General features: G+C 33.2%; 2 protein-coding genes across 3 annotated transcripts; one reads left to right on the top strand and one right to left on the bottom strand.

Moving 5' to 3' along the window:
* The first annotated feature begins 7428 nt into the window (after positions 1 to 7428).
* Positions 7429 to 14694, top strand: LOC114385140 (piRNA biogenesis protein EXD1-like). Of its 2 annotated transcripts, none has more exons than XM_028345131.1 (10): positions 7429 to 7621; positions 7896 to 8071; positions 8700 to 8831; positions 9014 to 9064; positions 12091 to 12187; positions 12349 to 12395; positions 12774 to 12990; positions 13537 to 13666; positions 13788 to 13830; positions 14254 to 14694. In XM_028345131.1, exons 1-10 carry the CDS (start codon positions 7555 to 7557, stop codon positions 14326 to 14328), a joined length of 1035 nt encoding a protein of 344 aa, XP_028200932.1. In that variant the 5' UTR covers positions 7429 to 7554; the 3' UTR covers positions 14329 to 14694. The 2 variants fall into 2 exon arrangements, with proteins under 2 accessions (XP_028200932.1, XP_028200931.1); XM_028345130.1 differs by having other exon boundaries at positions 13534 to 13666.
* A 1077-nt stretch (positions 14695 to 15771) lies between these two features.
* On the bottom strand, positions 15772 to 22484 carry LOC114385139 (clathrin interactor EPSIN 1-like). The gene is made up of 11 exons (XM_028345129.1): positions 22219 to 22484; positions 22015 to 22066; positions 21551 to 21630; positions 21348 to 21426; positions 21130 to 21213; positions 20876 to 21021; positions 20517 to 20768; positions 19290 to 19438; positions 17807 to 18000; positions 16834 to 17221; positions 15772 to 16336 (listed from the first exon to the last, which is right to left on the bottom strand). The coding sequence occupies exons 1-11, from the start codon at positions 22257 to 22259 to the stop codon at positions 16107 to 16109; spliced, it is 1695 nt and encodes a 564-aa protein (XP_028200930.1). The 5' UTR covers positions 22260 to 22484; the 3' UTR covers positions 15772 to 16106.
* Between the last annotated feature and the right edge of the window lie 1161 nt (positions 22485 to 23645).

The raw sequence follows: 23645 nt of genomic DNA, 5'->3' as shown, positions 1-23645 counted from the left end.
ACAAATCCCAAAAAAATAAAACATAATCCAACATATTCCATCGTTTCTTCATGATTTAAACTCATGACAACCTTGGTGTAGGAATGAAGTCCATAAAATTAGGTTGGATCATTCTTGGTGATAGTGCACTTGGGAATGCAATTATGATAGTTGTAGGAGGCTTAACTAGTGGTGGCCTAAATGCAGGGGTTACTAATACAATAAAAAAATTTGGTGTCTGCATGTGCTAAATACAAAGACAAAGTTAGTGTTGAGTACAACCATTGTGTGCAATAAACAATTGACAATAAATATTTACTCACAACTAGTGATGCAAGAGTTGTTTGTGCAAGTATTATTACTAACATTGGTTGAACATCTTTTCCTTTTTCATTTTGAGGTGCAGATTATGAGCTGATAATCTCATCCTAACCAATTGTGAAAAAAAAGAAATAAGAATAGGTGTAATGGCATATGTAAACAATAAGTTGATAAATATTTAAAATTTTTACTACAGATTGTGATGTTGAATTGTTAGTAACCTTTGTCTATGGACATTACAACTTAAAGACAATTTAGCCCTCGAATGATTTAATATTATCATAAATTAGTCCACGTATAAAATAATGTCACATTACCTTCGGAATGTCTGACATGAAGGTCCAATCATTCTATTGGTAGTTTCCAAGACTTGAACACAAATGATTAAGAAACCACCTCTAGTTGTCCTTGTCTCCAAATCCACAACTACATATGCAACAACAAAAATTGCATTGTTGGCATCTTGGCCAACAACAAAAAGTAACTTACTACCATAATAACCTTTCAAGAAACAACCATTTAGACCAATAAATGGTATGCATCCATCCTTGAACCCTCTCTTGCATGCACTAAGACATATGTACAATCTTTGAACTTAAGGTGGTTCTCGAGAGATAGAAACGATATCTATAACAACTATTATCCCTTTATTGGTTCTAGTCAATTCAATAGCATAGTCCCACAACTTGGCATAATGTTGTTTGATACTATCCTCAACCATCAACCTAGCCTCTTTCAAAGTCTTGAAAATCTTCCTCTCATCTATGTGCACACCATAATCTACTTTCATGTGTTCATGTGCCTTAACATAATTTAAAGATGGATGCACCCTTCATTTATCAACTAACTTTTTGGCAACCTACTTCATGGTAGCTTGCTTGTTTCTAAACACCCTTCCATAATGTGCTCCTCCACAAAAGTTTTTATTTGAAAGCTTTTACTATTATTAAACCATGCACAATAAATCTCTCATGGACACCCCTCAACCTTGCATACAACTCTAACTCTAATTAAGTCTTTTTTCTTCCATGTAATATCCTTTCTATGATAGATGATGTAGTCTCGTACAACATTAACAAACATTATGATAGTGTTAAACTCCATTCTAATCTCTATTTGCATATTGCGAAAATGATTTCTTGAATTAAATTGAGGGTAAATAACCTTTGGGTTGCTATTTCCTTCATCATCACTACTAGGTAGAGGGTGCAATTTTTTAGAATGCTAATTGTTGTTGTTGTCACTAGATTATCCATCATCACATAATCAAAGTCATTGTCTTCACCATCAAAAGACCTTTCTTCATTATCATTGTCATCAACATCAACAAATTGCTCACTAACATGCATAGGTTTGGATTTCTATGTAACATTTGCAGTTACACCCACTAGGCATCACCATTTTCAGTCACTGGTGCATTAACATTTTCAGACACTATTCCATCATCAATTTTAGTCACTTTTTTAAGATCACCATTTGCAACCACTTCATGTTCCTGTGCATCAATAGAAACTTGATTTAAATTATCACACATTTGAATCAATTCCTCAATTGAAGACACTTGTCCAATACCTTCTTCATTAACAGCCTCACGAGTTTCACCACTGATCTAGTTTGTTATCATTTCTATTTCTACCTCAATCTTTGAATCAATACCATTTTGTTCTTTAACTTCTTCAGCAACTTGGTCAATAACAACATCAACCAACTCATCATCACTTAGTATCTTTGGCATATCATCCACCACATGTTCAAAATATACATGATCATCTTTGTTAGGATAAGCAATACCTAAGTTGCACATGTCCAACACATCCTTGTTAATCTCTGGACAAACCAAACCTCCCTCTAACCCTATTTCTGAAACCAAATAATATACAACAATAAAACTCTTATAACCACCACAACATTTACACATCTTAGAAGCAGTTCACACATTCATTTAATGTTTATCAACCCCTTCCCAAATGCAGTATTCACCATTCACATACTCTAATGTGTCATGTTCATCTCTCTTGAACTTATCCTTATGGTGCACAACAACATTGATATGATCACCCATCCTAAAACACATGAAAACACAACCATTTAATCTATTTCTTACACACTTTGGCAAATTTAAAAACACAACAACAAGCCCATCTATATATCAACAAATAAAATCGTGATTTTAAAAAATAATGTCAGCCTCATTACAAACCATAAAACACAATAAAATTAACACACACATGCCCTTAGTATTTACCAAAAAAATAAAAGGCACCTTCAAACACGCATATAACAACATGAAACCCTAAACCTTAACATTGTTATGACATATTCCCCAACCCCCATCACTTTGACCAACAAACATGCTTTTTTACAGGTACAAGAGTGCAACATAGAGTATAAATGACACAACCACATCCAAACAACATTCAAACTTAGCTATGAAAAAATTGGGTTTTCATTAAACCTTTACCTTCTAATGAAGTGAATGCCATAACCACAGTGCATGTTGTCTACAAATGTGGCAAAGAAAAACCTCATTCCCAGTGGCTATGGCATCATTAGAGTAGCCTCTGGCGCTTAGAGCTAGTGGGAAGATGAAAAGGTGAAGTGCTTGGCCATTAGTGAAAAGGTAACCAATGAGAAAGGTCAAAGTGTGACTTACCAATGTATTGAAATCCATATCTTTCTATTGACAAATATGTCTTGTCAAGTCAGTTGTCCAATAAGCCTCTTTTGATGTGACAGATGAGTCTTTGCATGCCATGTTAGCAACAACGATAGAGTCCACAGGCCAAACTAACAAGAAGACTGATATGATGGCTTTTTTACATATTTAGGAACAAAAAAATGGTTTTGCATCTTTTAGAGGCAAAGATGCTCATGTCAGCGAATTACACTTTCAAAGACCAAATTGGGTATTTATACTATTTTTTATTGTTAGTTGAAATTTATTGAAAATTATATCTTAGTGTATCTTGCTTTTTATTTAATTATTTTTTAACTAAATTTTTTTAATAAAGTATGTATTAAAAAGAGTGAATTATAGAATATTTTATTAACACTCCTCTCACTGTCCATGTCATTGGTTAATCAAAAGACCATTTATAAAATAATGTTTTTAGAATTTGGATGGATAAGATTTCATTTTAATTTAATTAAAAAATAGCTTAAAAATAAAATTAATCGTTAATTTTGCTGAATATGCAAAAGCTTAAAAAAGAATAGGGATGCATTTGCTTATCCAATCGCGTTGGGTAATGCTCATTGTGTTGCATTGTGTGTCGTTCATTCTCATTAAAGCTTCATTGTTACAAGGAGTGGAAAAAGCACTCAATAAAACAAGATTCGATATGATCCTCATTTGTCACTATGATCCATCACCATGTTATTACAAAGTTACAACATGTTTGGATATTATTATTTTTTTTAAAAAAAAACTAGCAAATGTTTCATACATTGTATTAGTATTTTAAAATTAAAATAAAAAATTAAGATAATAGTATATATGTTTGTTACAATTAATAAATATTTTATTATACTAAGCATAATTAAAATTAAAGAAAGGTATGAAAATAAATTATTAAAATCAAGAAAAATATAATTTTTTTATTGATATAATGGATCACATTTTAAAAAATAAACTTTATTTTTAATTTTAATAATCTTAAAATTTAATTAACTTAAAAAAAGTCGAGTTGATATAATTAATATATTAAATACTTAAATATATTTTTAATTCTTTAAATCTATGTCACTTTTGTTTTTGGTCTCTCAAATTTAAATTTATTTATTTTAGTCACTTAATTTTTAAAAAATATTTATTTTAATCTCTCTTCATAAAAAAAAATAAACATCTCAATCATCTCCAAAAAATAATGAATGCAACTTGTTGAGGACTTTTATAGAAAGATGGGTTTGGATCACTCCTTTGACTCAGATTCTTCCCTTGGTTCTATTTTTTGTAATAATCCTTTAGTCCTTTTTTTTTTTATGGGTGCCAACCAAAGGGGAAGAGAAAAATTTTAAGAAGCTGAAGCAAAAGAAGATCAGGATCAGATAAAAAAATAAAGTATCATACGAGTGAGAGCAGTCTTAAGATTAAAAATAACATCATCTCAAGATGAGTGTCTAAGTCTTATCTTTTTCTTGTTTATTTCATGTTCTATACAAAATGCATCGGCTTGATGTGAAAATGTTTTATAAATGAGATATATTTGATCACTCTAATTAGACCTTGTGCTAAAAGTCTCTTTGTTCTTTTGTAGCTTCTTTGATATTTATTGAGATTATTTATATTTATGGTTTGTTGTGCCTTTAAGTTCTTGTGTCTTTTCATGTTGCATCTTTTGAAACTTGTATTTGTTTGACATCATAAAAAATGGATAGATTATTGAATCATAAGACGAATTAGAACCATTAATAATTTTTTATTTGATGCAAAAAAATACTAAATTAAAAAAGTTGTTTGAAATGTCAACAAACATAAGCGTTGTATTTTCATCTGATGGAACAAACGATAACAAACAAACATTGGTTCTGTGAAACATTTAAGACATCATTAAGGTTTTTTTTCATGTGATCTTTGTGCATGAAATGTTTGATTATTCTAAGATTTGTCGAACTGAAAAAAAAAGTGACTGAAAAATCAAGTTTTAAACTCTCTCTTCACATAAAAGACGTGTTACTATTGTGTGCAAAGTTGCCTTGAACAAAAGATGATTTGACTAATGAAGCCAGCTGGAGAATTGTTGCTTAAGGAAGATAAGTAGAGTGCTTTATCATCTCAGAGTTGGCATGCATTTAATGCTCCAACAAACGTGTGCTTCAAACAATTCAACAAACGCAAAAAGAAGGTTGTTTACACACAATAATCACTTGGTGAAGAAGCTTATAAATACTAGAAGTTTTGAAGTGTTTAAGTAACAGTTTTGAAGGAACTATCTTCTTCTACTTTCATGCTTTCTGCATTCAAATTTTTTTAAGTTGTAAAGCTCTCAAAACACCTTATAATTCATGAGAGAGAAGAAAATAGTGAGCTTAACCTATAAGTTTGTCTATAAGGCGATAGTTGTTGTTTGCGTTCACCCAACCTTACAACAACAACAACAACAACAACGCCTTATCCCACTAGGTGGGGTCGGCTACATGGATCAACTTCCGCCATAATGTTCTATCAAGTACCATACTTCTATCCAAACCATTAATTTCGAGATCCTTTTCGATAACCTCTCTTATAGTCTTTTTGAGTCTTTCTCTGCCTCGAATTGTTTGTCTTCTCTCCATCTGGTCTACTCTCCTCACTACAGAGTCTACCGGTCTTCTCTCTACATGCCCAAACCACCTAAGTCTATTTTCCACCATCTTCTCTACAATAGGCGCTACTCCAACCCTCTCTCTAATAGCTTCGTTTCTAATTTTATCCTGTCGAGTCTTACCACACATCCACCGCAACATCCTCATCTCCGCTACACCTACTTTATTCTCATGTTGGCTCTTGACCGCCCAACATTCTGTTCCGTACAAAATCGCCGGTCTTACCGCAGTCCGATAAAACTTTCCCTTTAGCTTGATCGGTACCTTTGCATCACATAACACTCCCGATGCTTTTCTCCATTTCATCCATCCTGCTTGAATGCGATGATTCACATCCCCTTCAATTTCCCCATCATCCTGTATTACAGACCCAAGATATTTAAACCGTGTGACTTGAGGGATAATACAGTCTCCTATTTTCACCCAACCTTAAACAAATATTTTGATTTGTTTTAGAGTCAAAAACGACTTGGTAGGAAATAAATTTTTGGGTTGTAAAGTTTGTGGAAACTTTTTGCAAGAGCTAGAAGTGGCACTGAAAAATACTTATAACTTTGTTGAAAGTTACTGAAAACTTGGTGAGTTGTCAATAATTGAATGTAGTCTTCATAGTAAGATAAAATAGTATAAAATATGTGTTCTTTGTGCTTTCTGCTTCATTTGTTAACTGACCTTGAGTTGTGATTTTGCTTTTGAAAAATCTATTAATTATAAATCTATTAGAGTGTTTCATATGACAACGATTTGTGAAAACTTTGTTTTTGTAAGTTATATTTTAGATGATAGCTTTAGTCTTGCAAAAAAGTTTGTGAAACTTTTATAAATCACAATTTAATTATTCCTTCTTGTGATTTTTGTCTTTACTCAATCCAAACTAACTCATCTTTTGATAGGTTGAAAGTAGATTAAGTTTGACTAGATTACATATATTTCTTTTGGACTCATATATAAATAAAAATATTTATTTTTACATTGATTTAGAAAGTTAGTTAAAAATATTTAACTTTATTAATCTCAACTAAAAAGTAAAGCTAATTTTTAAAATGTCCTTTATTAAAACTTGATATCATGAATAAACTAAAGATCTTGAAAATAGAATTATAATTAAATGAAAAAATATTTTAGAAATAATATCATTATATAAAAGTAAAATTAATTAGATTTATTTATATTTGAGTTTAAGATGCATAATAATTTTTTTGCTTATATATTAATTTAAAAAAAATATCTTCTATTAAAATAATCTTGTTTGAGTATTCAAGCATAATAAAATCACTGTTAACAAACGATGAAAGTCAACTCAAATCGTCCAAATATTTAACATACCATATTTAAGACTCGAAGAGGCAAATAGGCTTTTTAGCTAATTGTACTATGGAGGATAGTACTGCATTCTATGAGCAAGTCCCCCTCTTCAATTAGATCGGTTTTTGACTGTTGGTGTTTTTGGGAGCTTCCACTCCTTGTTTTTACGGTTTAATTCTTTTTTCCCCTTGGCTCCTCTTCTCTCCAAAAAATATACACCATAATTTTAACACGTTATATTAAAAAAAATATTTGATTAAAATTAATTTTGAAAAAAAAACATCCTTTCTAAATATTTAAAAATAATAATAATAATACCCACTTAAGAAAATTAAATCAAATACCTATTTGATCAAATACTTTTCAGACTATGGCAATCTTACCTCTAAGATTTTATTTTTCTTCCCTTTTATTCACCTACATGATAAATTCATAGTAATTCATAAATACACACACTTGGGGATTTTCTTTTTCTTTTCCGAAACACGGCGTTAAATTAAAATTAAAAAGTGTTGAATATTGAACGGAAAAAACAGTACCCATTTTCTTGTGTAGAAAAAAGAGAGCGAGAGCAGAAGAGAAGAGTGCAGCGCAAGCTTAGAAGAGCAAAGTGTGTGATGTGGTTGGACATTCAGTCCCAATCACATGGCTTCTTCTTCTCCTTCTCCTCCATCTTATCTCACACACCTTCCTCTTCATCCCTCTCACCAAGGTCACTCTTCGCAATTCCTTTATTTTCATCTTCACCGATTTAGGGCTTCCTTTTCTCCATTTCTCTCTCACACACACAAAAATCCATTAACTCGAGAAATTCTAATTTTAATTTCAATTTCCAACTATTTAACGCTTGGATCGTTTATTTTATGCCATAACAATAACTCTATATTGTTTTTTTTTTTTTTGAATTCGAGCTTGTGTTCTTGAGCTATCCGTTACGGTGGGGAGAGATTGAAATTGACGAATTCGATTTGCGATTGATTGATTAGGTGAGAGTGAGAAGCGCGTGGAGGACGATGAATCGCGCGTTCCGATTCACATCGTGACCGCGGCGACGCAACTTCCCGTCGAATTTCTGGAACCCTCGCCTCAATCCAAGCTCGTCATCGGCTTTGACTGCGAGGGCGTTGACCTGTGTCGCAAAGGCACTCTCTGCGTAATGCAGGTCCATTCATTCTCTCGTTCCTTCCTCGCGTTAGATTTCGGTTTATTGATTATATAATTATCTATTATGTATTACATGCTGAAATTGGAATGTGTTATGTTAATGTGAGAAACTCTTTGGTATAACTAGTTAAAAATAGGAATTAATATATAGTAGTAAGTAGTAACTTTTTACTGCTCTGTTGTGTTTGTGATTTTACTCTGTGTGTGATTTTTGGCTGGTAATTTTCTTTTTATAATGTTTTTGTTAATTGAGTATGTGGTGAGTTACTTGTATTGCATTCTCGGTGTAGAATTTCAATTGAGTTTTGTGTTTCTGCAGCTTTTGTTTCCTGGTGCTGTATACTTGGTTGATGCGATGTGAATTTATAATGTTGTATTCTGAAGTTGGAATATTATTTGTTAATTTGGAGGCTCGTTGATATAACTAGGAATTTACATATATGTAGATAGCAGTAAGTGGTAACCTATTACTGCTCTGTTGTGTTGTTAATTGTCTATTGTGATTTTGGGATGGTGATTGTGTTATTTTAGGGATTTTTTTAATGTTTTTGTGAGTAGAGTATATGGTGATTTACTTGTATTGCATTCTTGGCATAGAATTTCAATTGAGTTTTGTGTTTCTGCAGCTTGCATTTCCGGATGCTGTGTACTTGGTTGATGCGATTGAAGGGGGAGAGGAGCTTATCATAGCGTGTAAGCCTGCACTTGAGTCTAATTACATCACAAAAGTGATTCATGATTGCAAACGGGACAGTGAGGTCTCTGATTTATTTGATTGCTTGCTTCCTTGCTTGCCCTGGTCCCTCTTTTGTATATGTTGAAATTTGTGGAATGTTTATTCAAAGGAAAAAAAGTGTTTGAGAGCCTTGACTTGTGGTCTTGGCATTCACCATTTTGTCTGGCCATTTAAAGCACTTATAAACTTCTTGTTGTTTACTAGGCATTATACTTTCAGTTTGGCATCAAGTTGAACAACGTAGTGGATACCCAGGTGAGCTTTCTTGTTACTAGGCTGCAGCTTTCCCTGTTTTTTCTTTCCCATTCTTATAATGTCCCGTTAAGTTGGCAGAATGAATTGTTTTCACTTCCAAAATAGCACATATTTCTTACTAATGGACTCAATACAATTTTCCTTGAGCAATAGTTGATATTGGAATGCAACATTGTATATCAGCTTATGGACGTAGTAAAAATAATAATTAATATTATGTTTTTTTGATTTTTCTGCCTAGATATGTTTTCCTTACCATTTTTATTAACTTGATTCTGCTCATAAATCTAAATTCAAGTACTTTTCCCCTACTTGTATTTGATGCTTTTAATGATGATATGATTACTATCTTGCCCAAGTGTATGAGATTTGTGTTTTTCCCTTAGTTTTTAGTCTATCTTCAATACCAGACATGCCTATCAACTTTACATGAGTTTACTTAATAATTTTGTTTCAAATTACTCATTTATTTAGTACATGATTAAATCACTCTCCTTTTATATAGCATCAAGCATGCATTTTCTTATATTAGAATATCAGAATTTATGCTTAGAATATTAGTATTTAGTCAACCATATTTATTTGATTGCTGTAAATTATCCATTAAATTACTCCCTGATATGTAGTACTTATCTCCTTAATTGATCATATCCGTACTAAATACAACTATACAAGAGATTGGTGTGTTGTGTGCTAGCATATATGTACTGTTTCTCAGAAACACAATTTTTCAACTTGGTAACAATGCTCAGAGTGTGGTTACTGTGATACCATCTTTGCAATCTAATTCTGTAACTATCATGCTGCTACTTTCCTAGAAAAAATTGGGACTGCTACCCCATAGTGTTTCTGACCTGTGACCATCTCATTCCCTGTTTCTAAGCACCAATTCTGACCTCTGGAACCGTACTTTTTCTTCCCATCCTTGGCTGCCAAGCATCTTTCCAGCTAACATGTGTATGTGCTTTTTTTTCTTCTTCTCAACATTTGCTAGCCATCAGTCCAGATTGGCCTGTCTCCTCCTTTTCAGCCAATCCCCAGCCAGAATTTGCAACAGTTCAACTTTCCCAGTGTGTGAGAGCTCCTCTCAATGCTGATCTCTCCACGCACCACTCCAGCTTCACCATTCAACTCTGGCTCAGGTCCTTTCCTTCACCTTAGCAATAGTAAAACATTGGGTTCTGTTGGTGCTTCATTTGCTTGATCTGCCAATCCATGTTCAACTGTGTCAATGCCAAATTCAATGCCTGCAGCTAAGCCTTGGGGGCAAACTCAGACAGCAAACAATAGTACATCTGCTGCAGATGTTACAATTGCTAATGTTTCTACATTAGTTATGATTAGGAATTAGGATGCTTCAAATTTAGTTGCTGATTATAATTTATAATCTTGAGCAGACTATTAAAGGAATTATGTACATGGGCAGGGCATTGGCAAAAAGTGCCCTTGTAACTTGGTGGCAACTTTGATTCATACAAAGTCAGCTTAGAAAGCTCAATGAAAATCCCAGTTCACTATGGCCAATGTGTAGATATCCAGTGTGTCAAGATTCATGGGCAGGGTGGAGATTCAGCTCTCTGGGATATCAACATGATCAGGTGTTGATGATGGAGAAATGGGCACTCCATCCTTTTTCTGCTGTAGCCATAGTTGGAGAAACATTAAGATGCCTAAAAAATGTACTAAGATGAACTTTATGAAATGGAATCGGAGTCTCTGCTAAGAGGCATATGGTGCCACCAAGGAGTTTTTGCTAAGTGAAACTTGACTTGGACTCCTTAACTAGGAAATCCTTTGGTCTTAAAAGCAATTTGTGTGTTTTTTTTCTTCCTTAAAAACAATATACCCCATTATGAAATGAAGCTCAGCAAAATCTGCATTAGTGATATTATTTGGATAGGATTTGTTATTTTGTTTATTTGTTCCTTTTTGGTAGATACTACCTCCGGTCCTATATATAAGAAACAATTACCTAATTCATCATGACCAATAAAAGTAGTTAGATTAGTTAGTTTGTCATAAATTTAATTTTATTCCAAGACTACCCATGACATTAAATTATTTAAGATATGATTACTTTTCAAAAGATGATTTTCCAACCAATCAGTGTCTTGTTTTGTTGATACCTCCAATAAATGCACCCACTTTCATGGGGGAAAGGGAGTAATCATTAATATACCTCACAATTAATTAGGGGTAAAAAAGAAATTTAGCAATAAAGTAGTCCTATGTTTCTTATAATTAGGACCTAGAAAATGTTGGCCTTTTGTTTCTTATATATAGGACTGGAGGTAGTATTATAGAAAGTTTGACTGGACAAATGCAATGGACAAGATTGGTTGTTCATATTATCAAAGTCCTTGAAGATAGCAGGAATAGATGATAGAAGGTGCTAGCATTATATTGAATGTTAAGGTTTTGAAATGCTTCTAATTGTGTGTCCTAACTACCCCACCAGTATATAAGGCTGGAGATTTCATGAAATGGAACATGGTGGAAGGGATTGAAGAGAAAGGCTAGAGATTGTTTGAATGTCAATCATAGATGTAAGGCAGTTTTTACCATTAAATTAGTTATGTAGAGGGTGTGTCCTAACCACGTAATGTGTCATTTTTTGTTGGGAATTAACAGTTTCTGTAGTAGAGGGTGTGTTTTGCACCATTTATAAACATTAGGGACTGATATACACTTTCAAACTTTGAGAACCTTTTTGCATTTGACCTAAACATTAACAGGTGATGTGTATTTTTCCCTCTTAAAAAGAGTTATTCTTGAAGTTGGACTTCTTTGCCTGTCCCTCTAATACAAGTGATTCATTTGAATTCAAGAAATGTCAAAGGTTGGAAAGAGATGGAAATTGTAATACAATTAAGTTTCGTTAGAAATTTTTGCACTTCTATTTTTCTTTTTTAGTGTTACTAAATACTCATGATTCCATGGAATTCTTACATTTGCATATTAAATGTTTATATGTCTTCATCCATGTGTTCTGTTGATTGGCTAATCATATTCCTTGTTTGGTTCAGATTGCTTATTCACTTATAGAGGAGCAAGAAGGACGAAAGAGATTGCGAGATGACTACATTTCATTTGTTGGCCTCCTTGCAGATCCACGTTATTGTGGTAGTGTGGTACTATGTATCGTGGTATCCATTGAATGTTTTTGATGGCCATGATTTTTATAGTGACCTCATTATTCTAGACATAATAATGATTAATAATTCCTATATGTTCCTTCGAGTCATTTGGTTTGTCCCTCGTTAACTTTGAGGGTTTGCATGTAGGCATATCATATGATGAGAAGGAAGAAGTTCGTGTCCTTCTTCGACAGGTTGGTGTGGTTTTAGAATAATCTTGGTTGAAAAGAATAATCTACTTTAGTTTTGTACTAAAAAGTTAAAATCATCGGTCTTGCATATATGTTTGATTTGATCTAGTGATATAATGCTATGTAAAAGGTTTGATAGATACCAAACAGTACAAAACATGTAATTGAAAAAGGTTTCTTATTTGAAAGAAACAATAAAACACCATTAGTATTTATGTCATATTATTTTCATTTTTATGAATTTATTTATCCACCTATAGATGTTGATTCGTATGTTCAGGTCAAGGTCAATGAGAAGAGTTTCTTGGGCTAACAAAGAAGAAATATGAAACATTTATGTAATCTCTATCATCTAGTGATGTTATTTGTAAATGTTGTCAGGACCCCAAGTTTTGGACACACAGACCATTATCTGAACAAATGATCCGTGCTGCTGCTGATGATGTTCGTTTTCTTCTCTATATTTATCGCCAAATGATGGAGAAATTAAATGAGCGGTCTTTATGGTATCTTGCAGTCCATGGTGCCTTGTATTGCCGATGTTTCTGTTTGAATAGTAACAATTTTGCTGATTGGCCATCTCTACCTTCAATTCCAGGTCTATAAAATTCAAAAGAATCTTATATAAAACATATTTCCTTATTTATATATTATGAAACTAGATGGAATGATGGATACATTATATTGCTAGTTGCCTTTAAGTTTTCCTATGCTTTCTGCCAGCAGAGTTTGATTTAAAATTGAAATAGTATGATCTATGATGTCATTCACCAAAAAAAAAAACTAAATGTTATTTTTTTAGTTAAAAGTTACCGCAAAAAAGTCAACATATGCAACTCCTAGGTAAGCACATAAAGAGAGAAATTCTACATGAACTAACTGCAACTTCTAGGCAGAAATCGGGGGTTCTTCTCTGTCATAATTTTGTTACTCCTCTTGCACTGGTTCATGCAAAATGAAATTATTCGGTGAAACTTTGGTTCACTTTGTTGTTTATTAGATCACGTTACAGTTGACAAGAAGTATTTCATTTTTAGGTTTTATGTATATCTACCTACTATAATGATACAATTGTGCCAGGAATGCTTTTCTGATTGATTCATGCTATTGATTGTTTAAAGAATGCCCTTCTTTCTTGTAGTAGATAACCTGAATGCTGATGGAAATGATCTCGAGGAAGAAATTCTTTCAGTTCTTGATATTCCCCAAGGAAAGATGGGACTTGTTATTGGGAAAAGAGGGGCAACAATTTTGTCAATTAAGCGGTCTTGCAAGTAATAATTTGTCTCTCTCCCTTGGTTTAGTAAATACATGCTTTTTTTTGGTATATCAGTGAATAATTTAATCCATTGTTCCATTGTCTGTTTTAATTTTCAAATGTGTTTGTTGGTTCAGTGCCGAAATTCTCACGGGAGGTCCCAAGGGCCCACCTGACAAGGTTCGTATGTCATCATCATGTACCATGTGATTCATAAGCTCCAGCTTCTTTAGCTACTTGAGATTGTTTTTAACCTGCTGTTTGGTAGTTTGGTATTGATTTATTAATATATCTATATATTTTTTTGTCTCTGGTACTTTCCATACCAGTACTCTGAATATGTTTAATTTTTGTTGTTGTACGCCTGTTGTTGTCAATGTTATGTCTATGACTTGCAACCAATCTTGTTATGGATTTAATTGAGAATCCCTATGATCTCTGGAAACCTTTTGTAGTAGGTTAATCTGAAGTTCGTCTACGGTCTGGCATTCTATTATCTTTTTCTTAAATCTGTTATTCAACTTGCCATTTTTTGTTTTCAATTTCAAACATGATTTGCACATGAAAACACTGTTAGGACTAAGTTTTCATGTTTTTATGTAGGTCTTCATCATCGGACCGGTGAAGGAGGTGAGGAAAGCCGAGGCCATGATTCGGGGTAGAATCTTGGATATATAGTTAAGAAATGTGTTACTTCTCTTTGAACCAAACTTCTGCAATAAATCATTTTTCTGATCCAATAGTTACTAGCTTACTGCCTCTGATAGTTGGACTGAGTTTTTAGGGGCAGGGGTCTGTTGTTCAATACTTGAAATTCCTTTTCCCATGCTTGTATCTACTGGAAAAGAGAAAAGAAAAAAGAAATAGTTTTCTTATCAACAAAACTGAATAATATTTGATCTGGAAGATATTTATTGGAATTAGAAAATAGACTTGCCCATATGGATTGCCACGAAATCAATCAGTTTGGAGCTCTGATGTTGTAAATGATAAATCAGATTGTGAAAATGAATGGGGGATCCTATCATAGGGTGCTTGTTCAAATTCTGTGAATCTATTTCTGACTTAAGTCACTAGTAGGGAGCTAGTCGGCGTCAATGATAGATTGATGGTATAAAATTTGTAAATAATTTCCAGACAAAAGAATGCGATTTATCAACCTATGATAAAAATAAAAATCAGTGTTAAAGGAAGTGTTTTTGAATTCGCTCTGCAGAAGAATTGTGAAGCATTTACGATGTATACGTTCTTTTAAATGGAGAATTACTTGATTTTATCTGTAAATTAATTTTACTTAGAATCAGAGTGTAGGAATCAATTTTTGTTCGATGTGCTTTCAACTTTCAAGTTTGGTCAGCAAGTGTGAATGGTTATTAAACTAATTTAATTTTAACTTATACAGAGAATGTTATTTATACAATAAATTTGAGAGAAAGAGAGGAGAAGGAACAAAAAGTTTCAAATGTAATTAATGCTGTTATTGTGAGAGAAAAAAGAAAGTACTCTTGTACCAATAACAGGATTTGTTTATTAATGAAGCAAGTTGGTATTTGACTAAATCAGCCGAACGATTAACCATTTATCAGAGTATTAGATGTATAAAGTATAAACCAAAAGGTTTGGGCTCAAAAACCACGAGGAAGCAACCCATCATTAAGAAAACTTTTCTGTTTCTTAGAACTTATCCAAAACTTTTCTTCCCGTCGTACTTTTCATTTTGGTCCTACGATCCAAAAACTGTTTTGTAGACTCATCCACTCAAGAAGATATTCTCTGTTTTTTCTTTTTCGACTTAAAATCAAAACTTTGAAATAAATCAGACTTTTTCACTCGAACTAACAAGCAATTGGCACAGCACAGTTGCTAGCAAGAAAGATACAGGCATACAGCAACTAAAATGTGAACTTCAAATAGTTTATTATCTAAATATATATTTCCACAAGGATGTCCTCAATTTTCTGTTTAAACCCCGGCTGTCCAATAATGCAAAGCTCGAAATTCTGCTAAACTTTCAAATTAGGTGAGTAAAAGCCCGTTAGCTAATTCTAGATGACAGCATCGACTTTACTGCTTAGGCAGCGTGCACATTTAAATTGAGACAGTTTAACATAAACACCAGCATTGAGAAAGCAAGAGAGGTTGGCACATGGGAACAAACAAGGCAAATAAAAGCCAGGTTTGACAGGTTGATCTCTAATGACGACAAACATGTCAACAGCAACCTTAATTGTTGACACGTATATTTTACAACTCAAAGTAGTGCCACCATACATTTTGGCACTTTAGTCCGCAGGATGTTGCAATCGATAGTAGCTTAAAATTTAAAATAATATAATCACAATATTGGGAGAAATATATATGAACAAAAAGCCATGCCAAAAAGCTTCACAAGCTTGGTAATGCCGACATAAAGAATGAGTGAAAATGTGATGGGAAGAGTATAAAATCTGAGAATTTTACTTTTGGAACCCACCAAATTGATATTGTTGGTTGCTAAGGCTTGAGAAAAAGTCGTCTCCAGCTGCTGGCTGTGAAGGAGTGAATCCAGACCTACCCATTCCAAGACCAGATCCTGAACCCATAGCTCTCCCCATGTAAAATGAAGGTGGAGGGCCTTTCTCCCTTTCATCGGATCCATCACTCAATCCACCCACAATTCCAACGTCCGCAAGGGATACTTTTTTAGCTGCAAAACAATGCAAGAAAATTAATGATGCTACTCTAACAATTGGCATATTTGGGGGATAAAGCAAACTGTGCTTGCAAAGTAATCTTGAGCAAAATTTTACTTAAATAGGCAAAGAAACAGGACAAATTGCTCTTCAGAGTACATTTATTCATGAGCGTATTCATCATAGTGCACATGCAAAGTGAAGCAAGGGGGAAGTGGATGAACTCACTAGTTTACTGAGATCATCCAACCTAATTCATGTACCAATGTACGTATCTTTTAGCAAGGGACTTGGGCCTCTTTAAGATATAATATACGAGAATTCAATACATTAATCTCTGTTAGAGGCACCATATGGTGTCCCAGAAATGCTTGAACATACTCTTGGACTAAAAAGGACCATAAAACAACAGATAATTTATAATATGCAGATATAGGAAATAAAATAGTAACTTATCACAAACATATTATGCGGAGGAAAGCTGAAAAAGTAGTCAAGACAATTAACTTACGAGCAGTTATATTGAGATCAATCAATCCACGGCTTAGTGAGTCAGCCCAGACGCCAGACTTCACCTGGAAATTATCCTTTTTAGGTGAAACTTTAGAGTCTGCTAAAGATTTACCAGTCACATTATCATGCTTGCCATCACTGAAAACATTATTGGAGGGCTGGGAAGACACAGAATCAGATTGAGAAGTAAAGTCACCAAAAATATCAGATCCATCAAAATTATTAAGAGGAACAGCAGCAAAGGGATCAATAGTGCTGTTATTCATAGGAACAGACTTCTCTGACTTGGTGTCTGGCTGCACTGCCGGTTCAGGAATGGAAAACAAATCAACTGTTGGTGTAACTGTAGGAATGGCTGGTTGTGAAGAAAATAGATCCACCTCAGCCTATACACACAATCAACAAGACACATGGAATTTTAGCACCAACAAAATGAGGAGAAAGAAGGTAAGCATGTAAATCCATTATTTTCTGTCTTGTGAGTAATTCACAATCACAATTTAAAACTTATGAAGAATTTTTCTCATATGCAATTAATACACTTCAAACCATGTGAGAAAGTTGTACATTGCTAATATTGTAACTGGTGCACCTTACCCTCCGTTTTGATTCCCCCCATGACCATGGCATTTAAGTTTGCCAAACTTTTACAGTTTACCAGAATTATATCTCAAACAATTTTTGAAATGAAACTGACTATAATTTAATACAAAAAATAGACCAATAATTTACTTCAATGAAGTACAGTGAAGTCAAATGATCATATTTGAGAATTATTGGCAATATTCTCCCTTTTGGGGGCACCAATGATCATGGAAGAGGTAGGTATTGAAGAGGTAGGCACCAATAGTCCAACACATTTGGGCTTAGGATGTTATAGTAGAGAAGTGATTCATTCCATTAAACAAGTGGGTGTTTGGAAGCTGAAAAAAAAAGGTGTCTCACTAAGAATAGAGATTATGATATCTAACCTGTGGTTGAGAAATGGCTCCTTTGTCCACATGAGGTTCTGCTGATACAAATGCTGCATCTGCAAAAAGATCAACCTCTGGTACATTACTAGTTGCTGGCTTTTCTACAGGAACAGATGTTGGAGCATCCATGAGGTCACCGATTAAATCTTGTCCAAAGAGATCAACCTGGTTAGAGTTTCCAGCTGAAGTTTCTGTTGAAAAGAAAAAATTATTAAATATCAATTAAAAGGTAAAACAGTCCTACTAATTGTAAGTGCATATGCATACTATATTTGTAGTAAATTAGAGAAATAAAATGTATGCTTTAAAGTGTGTGAGTATTAGATTTTTCAATTTATAGAAATTTAATGATGTATTAATACTTTATATTTAAGTTGTCTTTGGTAATTTTTGTGATAATTTTCTTATTTGGATGATGAGTATCAATTCCTATCCATTTTTCCATCATTTGCAGGGGTGCTTGAGTAGTGGTTGAAGTTGGAAAGAAGGTTTTGCAAGCGTTGCAACACATGGCTTGAAGCCTTGAATGTTAGCATACTGAAGGGGAGTTACATGAGAATAACTATGTTAGCACCTGCACATCACCATGCTGGAAGTGTGTTGCCATGCTGAGCCCATTAGATTACAGTTATTTTAACATTTGTGTTACACTTAGAGAAGAGTGTGTCACACTAATAACAATAGAATACACTATAGGTACTTATAGATTTCCTTTAACTTGGTAACTTTTGACTTCAAAACTCAATCTCTTCATTTGAACTCCTCTCTTTTGACATTATGACTTGGGACTTCAAGTTTGAGGAATCAACTTGCAAGATTATCAAATTCTAAAGGAGTTTTTTCTAATCTCTCTTCTTCTCTCCTCTCTTTTCTCTTTTCAATCCAAGTGTAACTAAGCTTTTATGTTAAGGAAAGGGCCACTTATGGAAGGGCTGACTAGAAAGACTGAGTGAAGCGTCGTGAAGCAGTATGGGATGCTCGGTGAAGAACTTAAGTGACTTTCTTCACCACCCCCCCCCCCCCCCCTTGACAGCTAGATTTTAAGGGAAGATTCCAAAGGGCTTGGATGCTTTTGAAAGCTTGTATGTACAAGAACACGTGCATCACACATAACAGTAAAATGTGCACAACAGTAGTTTATACTCAACTTGAATGAATAGCTTAATATTTCTCCCAAATGAATGGAATCAACACGAGGAAGAATACAAAGCAAGTCACATTCAAAGAAAGGCTAGAAAGGGGATTTAACTATAGTTTGTAGTCAACTTGATGGTGACAAATCTGAGAAACCAAGTCAACAGAGATATTTGATTCCACCACCAATATGAACTTGAAAGGCTTGTAACTCAAAAGTGCAATTCGCATGTATCACATACATAACAGTAAAATAGGCACCATAATTTATACTCCACATGAAGGAATAAATAATTCTCTTAAATGAATACATCAATAGAATCAGCAACTGCAATGTTGGACTTACTGGTAGAAGTTCCTCTTGGATCAAAATCATCCATGTCATCCTCAGTACTGTTTGCAGGTACACTTGAACTTTGAGAAGAAACTGAACCATAATTATTTGCATTAGTCGATGACTTTGATAATCCAGATGACTTGTTCTCCTGACTTTTACTGCAAGACAGACATTCTGGAATAAGAATAGGGGCAGTATACTCATTGCAGTATGGGGAGGCAAAATGTGCCTGTTTGTGCATAGAAACCAAAGCCATTTCAAGTAAAGGTTGAAATTGAGAATCGAGATAAGCATCTAAACCATTAACCAAGTTCCTGATTTTAAAGTACTATCAAAATTCAAAACGAGCTTGTTGAACTAGGCAAGGAAGAGTCCAGATCAAAGGCCTGAGACTGGACATGCGTCCTGCAATGAGTATGTAACACGTATCATGCACAGGAACATGTCTTTGACTCGGACACAATATTTAACCTCCTTTTTGCTTTTATAAATGTTTTATTAATGTACACTTCTCTAATATTTTAATAGATCCATAAGATAAAATTTCTTCTGAAGCAAACAATTTTAGAAAACCTTTTGGAAAGTAAAGAAGAGAAAATTAGAATGAGTTCCAATCTTATGTCATCAACATCTAAAGGGGTGATTTTCTAATTACTATTCATTGTCATCTAATATTTTGCTTTTATGAACAAGTAATATAGTATCAAAGCTAGAGGTTTCTTTTATGAGATATACCCTGAGTTAAATTGAAATGTGCAAACAAGAGATTGCATGCAGATATGCTTATTATGAATGAGTTATTATTTAGTAAAAAGTTTCTATTTCTCTGTTTTGAGTCTATTCCTCGCTGATCCATGAGTCTCTGATTTGCCCACTCAGAACTTATGCTAAAATGAAACCTCTAACTTGTGATACACTGATACTTGTGAATTTTATTTCTATCTTTCTACTTTATTTTTCTTGATATATATTTTTATTTTATCCTTATAATCTGCATAATTTTTCATATACTTTTTGTAGATATATCATTTTATTTTATTATCATAGTCACATTGCTTCAGAACACCATCTGCCATTAAATTGGAATTAATAACTAAATTTATGCACTATGTTCTAAAATAGTCACCGGTTGCTCTCAAAAGGTTACGCAATATACTCCAGTTAATAGTAAGGGATGGTAAAATAAATACATTTACCATTATTTTCAGGCCATAATAGAAGCTAGATATGTCCTACCTGGCAGAGCGAGCAGAACCCTTCTTGAAGGAGTTCTCTTGATTGTCACTAGCGGTGGCATGGTGTGATTTTCCTTGGTAATCTTTTTCTTCTTCATAGGATCCTTTGTCTCTATAGCTATCATTAAACCTGTCACCATCTCTAGATCCAAAGCCTCCATATTTACCACTGCTTTGAAAGCTGCTGCCACTACCATAAGAGGAGGCTGACCCAGACTTGTATGTGATTCCACTAGAAGAAACTCCAATGTACCTAAATTGAGAACCCAAGACGAAAACAAGAAAATTAATACACAATTTAGAGTGGATCTTTATCAACCTGATATTTCTGAGATGAAAATATTGAAATATTTGACCTACTTGTCACGGTTTGCAGCAGCTTTATTTCTGACTTCATGTATCTTATCTTTATCATTCAAAAGTGACACAATGTTTTCAGCCTTCTTCCTTACATTGAGTCCCACATCCTTCCCACTAGGTTCAACATATTCAAAACTAGAAAGTGCCTTTACCAATCCAAAGTAAATTATGAGAAAATACTCTCTTATTCTACTTGTCAGCACTGTTGTTAATTGCAAGAATAAATTAACTAAATACAAGAGAATGGTCCTTACAGAGATCTGAAAAGTATGTTCTATAATGTCATCAACTGCACGTTCAGATCCATGTGCTACCAAATATTCTATGACAGCTAATGCCTGACTTAAAAGTAATTCAAGTTATTGAAAGAAAAGTAAGTTGTGTATCTATCAACATAGAAAATGCCACCAAAAATTCTTCTCTATGTATCTTAAAATCTTAAGAAATAACATGGTTCTTTGGAAAGCATTACCTTGTATACATAGCGCCAATCTTTTCCAGTTTCACCCAGTCTTGTCCAAAGGACATTCATGACTATTTGACATTCAGTACTGAAAGTATAGCAGAAGCAATCAACTTACTAGAAGAAATATCAGAAATTTTCTCTACATATGAAAACCAAAAACAAATAAAAATAAAGTAATATATCCAGAAAAGAGATAGATAGCTGCTTACAATTTTTTGGTAGCCTGTGAAATCTCTGCCAGCACAGTACCATGAGGACCCCAAGGTTCATTATCAGTAGCATCCAGCACCTAAATACGAAAAATGGTAAAACACTCAATAGCATAACACCAGTGGCCAATCCTAGTGGCTTTAAAGTTTGTGAATATATGAAATCTAGCAGTTATCCAACACCAACAACACCATGTTGTGCCAACAAATTAATAGAAAATTACGTGACAATAGGTAGAGAACGAAGTACTATTTCGCAAATCGCAATCAAATCTCAGACACATTCCATTCAAATCAATTAATTCTAGAGAAAAGCATAAATCCTTATCGAGAAAAATATATCCATAATAAATGTAATTCTCGTACTCTAACAATGGATTTTCAATGAAAATAGCAAGAATTGTAACAACGTCAACGAAATCTACGCAAATAACAGCAAATTGGCAACAATCAGAAAGGGTTACCTTCTGTTCGATTTCCGGAATCTTGAGCACCTTCAGATTCACCTCTCTCTTTCTGTTTCGCAGAAGCAAATCGTAATCATAAGAACAAGGTAAATTAATAATTAAAATAAAAGATTGAAATCGATTTTGATGTTTTTTTTAAAAAAGGAAAAACGAAAATAGCCATGCGAAACGACGAAGGACTAGATTAAGAGGCTGGCTCACATTTCTCGAACGGTTTGATCGAAGACCTTCATGAAATCCATGGCGGTGGATCTGATCTGATCCGATCTGAAGAGGAGAAAGGTTGGAAAGGGGTTATGCTTATGTTAATTGCAGGGAATTCGATGGCTGTAGTTTTCAGTAGAAATGATTTGAGATCTAATACATTCGGATCGAATTTTTGTTTTCCTTCCAAAAAATTTCCTCAACCCTGCTTCTTTTTACTCTTCGTAATTAAATATGTTTTTCATTCACGAGAATATCAGTAAATTTGATTTTAGCTTTTTAAAAAAATTATTGAGATTATTCTTAACATTTATTGGTTTGGATTATGATCGGCGTGGTTCCTAAATAAAGGAATCTAGTTTGTGATCTTTAATCCTTATTTTTTTTAAGGCTAAACATACCTTTTATTTAAGTTCAACATTACCCATATCAACAAACATTTATTAATAGTTTAGTATTGAACTTAAATATTCTCTCTAATAAAAATATTTTTATATGAGAAATAATTAGTCTATTTTTAAAAAATATATAAATTTGATCATTAAACTCTTTTTTTTAATTACAAGCAAAATAGACTTATGTCGGGCTACAATTGTTAATTATTTCTTATATCCTTATTTATTATAAGATCTATTCAGAGCAAAATGTTATAAACTAACAATATAAAATTGTGATAGACATAGTTTAATTCAATTTAAATTTTATTTTTATTAAGTTCAACTTAACCTCAAATAAAAAGGATCAAAATATATTTAACAGATTTAGGGGTATTCGCAGGCCAGTTATTTTAACCAAATTTAAGACTCAACCTGATCAAATTTGATCATTTGGGTTTGCTTTGATTTTCACAATTTTTTTAAAATCAACCCAACTCAACTCATTCATGAACAATTTGGTTTGATTGGGGTCGACAGATTACCCATTTAAATTTGATCATTTTTTCTTAAAACTACTATTTATATCATGATTCTTTCAAATATTCAATATAGTTAACACAATATTATCAAATGTGTGAAAGTAGTAAAATTGATTCATTTATCGTCATCAACATAATATTCTAAAATAGACTAATACAAATTAAAACAAAATATTTTTCAACAAGATTTAATGTAATAGTCTAAAACATAATTATTTCTTACAAACTAATTTCTTGCAAACAAATTTGCTACAATCACATTTGTTGCAACTAGATTTGCTAAAACAAATGAACAAAATATGATCCATTAATATTATAAACATGGTAGAAAAATTAAATATGAAAAAAAGGTGAAACAAATAACAATGTATCTAAAAGTAATACTTTAAAAAGTTTTAACGCTAGTAGTCCCAACATTTGAAGTCTCAATACTCAGTATTTAAAGTCAAACCAAACAACTCTAAAAATTTAAATAGAACCTTGTTAGTACAAAAATTGATTGATATTT

Source organism: Glycine soja, chromosome 14 (genome assembly GCF_004193775.1).
Source record: "Glycine soja cultivar W05 chromosome 14, ASM419377v2, whole genome shotgun sequence".
Classification (NCBI taxonomy): Eukaryota; Viridiplantae; Streptophyta; class Magnoliopsida; order Fabales; family Fabaceae; genus Glycine; species Glycine soja.
This window is presented reverse-complemented; position numbering and strand designations above follow the sequence as displayed.